This window comes from Elaeis guineensis, chromosome 13 (genome assembly GCF_000442705.2).
Source record: "Elaeis guineensis isolate ETL-2024a chromosome 13, EG11, whole genome shotgun sequence".
NCBI classification, from domain to species: domain Eukaryota; kingdom Viridiplantae; phylum Streptophyta; class Magnoliopsida; order Arecales; family Arecaceae; genus Elaeis; species Elaeis guineensis.
In genome coordinates this window covers 73,205,756-73,209,071 of record NC_026005.2, presented here as the reverse complement: position 1 = coordinate 73,209,071, position 3,316 = coordinate 73,205,756, and the positions used below count along the sequence as shown (strand labels likewise).

Here is a 3,316-nt window from a genome sequence, read left to right as displayed (position 1 = left end):
TACCGACTGATAGTTGGATGCTCGTGTCTTTGGCAAAGATAGAAAGCCAGACGATGAGCTTTGTAAATATTATAGTTGAACTAGAACTCGTTCAGCGGTCCGGCTTTTACGATTCTCCATAAGATACCAACATATATTCGGATTGCCAATTGTGAATCGAGAGGAGCAGGTCCGATTGCCCCAACACATAATGTTAGTATAAGTGGCCTGGACATTATCACACCAAGAAATTGGAACTGCACATAATGATATCTGAAATTTCCAAAGATCAGAATGAGCCAAACATAATTCTGCAGTGTTAACTTCTGGTAGCCCAAGAATGGTTCTATCTACATAATTAATAATTATGTAATCGGTGGACATTATGAGGACGGATTCTGTTGTTTGTAAACAACATACGTTTGTAACTGGAGACAATGTTGGTGCCGTTTGGAACTGGGAAAAAGGGTGGAAATATGGTTGAAGAATAGATACGTGTGGCAGTAGTCTGGAGAAACTCTGATACCATAAAGAAGACAATTTAAAAGGTCTATCGCGTCTGGTGGCACGTCCAAGTTGCCAGTTGTCAGGATTAAAATAGAAAAAAAGTTTTAATATTTTAATACGTGTCCTTGTGTCTCCGACTGTTCGTGGTCTTAAATCTCAATGCATGGCGACCTAAATCATTTCCAATTTCTGGACAGTATTTTAAGTGAAAGATATGCGTGTCGGCACAGTCAATACCAAGCACATTACTCCACTTTGGCAATAGTCACTGTTGGGAAGAACAGTAAAACTTTTATCTTTTATTTTTTATGATAAAGAACGGCAATTAAACGTAATGATGCAAGATAACTATTTTATTACAGCCTTCCAAACACAGCACGGCAACAATCATTCCACGAGCTGTGGAATGACCATGGTTCGTAGCTTCTAAGTTCAAGACACAATCTCCAATTCACAAGCAGCAACAACAAGCACAACAACCACAGACTTCTGAGACACATCGAATTAAAATCTAAAATTCTACGAGCTGCGGAATTGATTAATCTTCTGCAGTAGCTTCTTCCACTCCAGGAATGGTCAGACCGGAGCCCTCCAACTTTTCCCGGACGATCCCATCCAGTTTCTGAGCCATCTCCGGGCTCGCATGGTTCCTCCAATCCCCTACTTCTCCTTTCCTGAAGAAGGAATCGTTGGCTACCTTGAAAACCGCTACTTCTTGACACCCCTTCTTGTTCACATCCAAGCTCTTGAGCTTCTCAAAGCTGCAGAGCGTTATGATCTCCTCCACCACGCCTCCCTTCTCCTCCTCCTCGGAGAACGGCCACCCGAGGAACTCCGCCAGCCTCTTCACGTTTGCCTTAGGCTCCTCCAGCATCTCCTCGTACTTCAGGAACAGTACCTTCTCGGGCCTCCTCAAGCTCTCCTTCCAGTACTCCAGAGAATGGTCCCATATCGGGGAATAAGCGAAGTTTCCCTCGCAGGCCATCTCGAAGAATTTGTCGAAGGGAAAGCACTCCCTCCTTTTCGCAGCTGTGGCCTTCGCGGAGAAGTGCCAAAGCGAGACGACGGCGTCCTTGGGATCCCGGCAGATGTATATAATCCGGCAGCCGGAGCTGGTGATGGAGTACGGCAGCAAGGAGTAAGGCATGTGGGTGGCGAGGATTCTCGGGGAGGGCAGAGCTTCCAGCTTGGAAGCCTGGCCGGCGGCGAAGAGGTCGTCGATGAAGGGCACCACGTCGTGGGGGTTGAGGCTGAGGAGAGGGTGGCGATCCAAGGGGTAATGGGTTCGGGTCATGGTGGTGAAGGCCAGGGCTTTAAGCCAAGTGGTGCCGGACTTGGGGAAGGATATGAGGAAGAGGTCGTCGGGGCGAGGCTTGAAGTGTTGGCGGATGGCCATGATGCCTGGGAGGTGGCCTTCAGGGAACCAGAAGTTTTGGTACTTACGGATGGGGATGGAGGTTTGCTCCACTGGGAGGGATGAGATGAGCTCATCGTAATCCTGGACGGGTGCAGCTGCTGGAGTTGTCGAATGGTTGGCTTTATGCAGCAATGCTTCCACATATTTGAATGGAATTGGATGGGGGTTGCTGGAACTGGAGAAAGGGGGATGATATGACGATAGATCATGAGGAAAACCAGGTAATAAAGACGACATGTTTGGAAATCACACGTCTCCTTGGTGAGAGCCTGGTCATCTATTTATACTCCGTTATACAAAGGTCAGACGGTGATTCTCGCTAGACAAGAGGAAGAGGAGATGAAAAGGATGTGTTAAAAACTTGGACGTGGTTGTTTTCATCAGAATCTTCGGATCCAAATGTTTGCACGTTGATCCCATCTGCCATCGCAGGCCGGCATTCTGTGGTGCAAATTCCGCACCACAGAAGATCAGCACCCGATGTCTTGCACACGGGTTCGGCTTGTATCTTTCCCTACAGCTATCATCGGCTTGTATTTTTCATAAAGTTGATAAGTTCAAACTATAGCATACACAGTTAGATTTGACCCTAACAGGATCTAATTATCGCTTACTCATATTTGACTTTTTGGATTAGCCATATATTCTGAATCAATTATAATAAATTTAATTAATTAAAAAATTTTATTCTTGATAAAATTTAGATTGAAATTTTAACTCTAATTAAGCATAAATTTTTAATAGGACAAGATAAGTGCAGGTATAAATAGAGGTGACTTGGTCTCTTTTCTACAACTTTCAAGAGAGTGAACGATTTCCATCAATCGTCTACATAAAGGAGAAGGATGAGAAGAGAGAAGATCATACCGCCCGCGAAGGAAGATTAGATGCTCTACGGGCTATGTGATCATATATCATGTTAGCAAAACGATGGTGCAAAGTATAATTTATTTATGATTTTGATTTTTGTATAAACAATATTAGAGAACGATCTAGGCATACAAAAATTAAATTATCTAATATATGGTATCAAAGCTCCGGTTTCATGTTTCGTATTCATGTAAAAATTTTTCTAACAAATTTTGGTTTATTTTTGAAAAATTAAAAATCAAAGTTTTATGTTTTTCGAAATTAATCAAAGGCTTAGGAAATTAAATTAAGGTTTATTAATTTCTTGAAAATATTTTTTTTTAAAAAAAAGGGGGGGTTTTGGGGTTTGAGACCTCTTAATCGGGATTTTTAGGGAAGAAGGTGATGGGTATTGGGTTGGGTCTTTACGGATCCTGATCCAAACCCATTCCATTAAATCCAAACCCATCAAGGCATATCAAGTTTTGGGTTTTTGATCCATTTAGGTTTCGGATTAGACCCGAACCCATTAACCCGATTTTGATTTAAATCATTTTGCATATA

At 42.8% G+C, this 3,316-nt stretch overlaps 1 protein-coding gene across 2 annotated transcripts; it reads right to left on the bottom strand.

Moving 5' to 3' along the window:
* Positions 1–811: 811 nt before the first annotated feature.
* On the bottom strand, positions 812–2,220 carry LOC140853409 (flavonol sulfotransferase-like). Of its 2 annotated transcripts, XM_073248029.1 has the most exons (2): positions 1,930–2,220; positions 812–1,899 (listed from the first exon to the last, which is right to left on the bottom strand). In XM_073248029.1, exons 1-2 carry the CDS (start codon positions 2,138–2,140, stop codon positions 1,025–1,027), a joined length of 1,086 nt encoding a protein of 361 aa, XP_073104130.1. In that variant the 5' UTR covers positions 2,141–2,220; the 3' UTR covers positions 812–1,024. The 2 variants fall into 2 exon arrangements, with proteins under 2 accessions (XP_073104130.1, XP_073104129.1); XM_073248028.1 differs by having other exon boundaries at positions 812–2,217.
* Positions 2,221–3,316: the final 1,096 nt, after the last annotated feature.

Coding starts and splice junctions, on each gene's coding strand:
- LOC140853409 (XM_073248028.1), bottom strand. CDS start 2,140: ATGTCGTCTTTATTACCTGGTTTTCCTCATGATCTATCGTCATATCAT.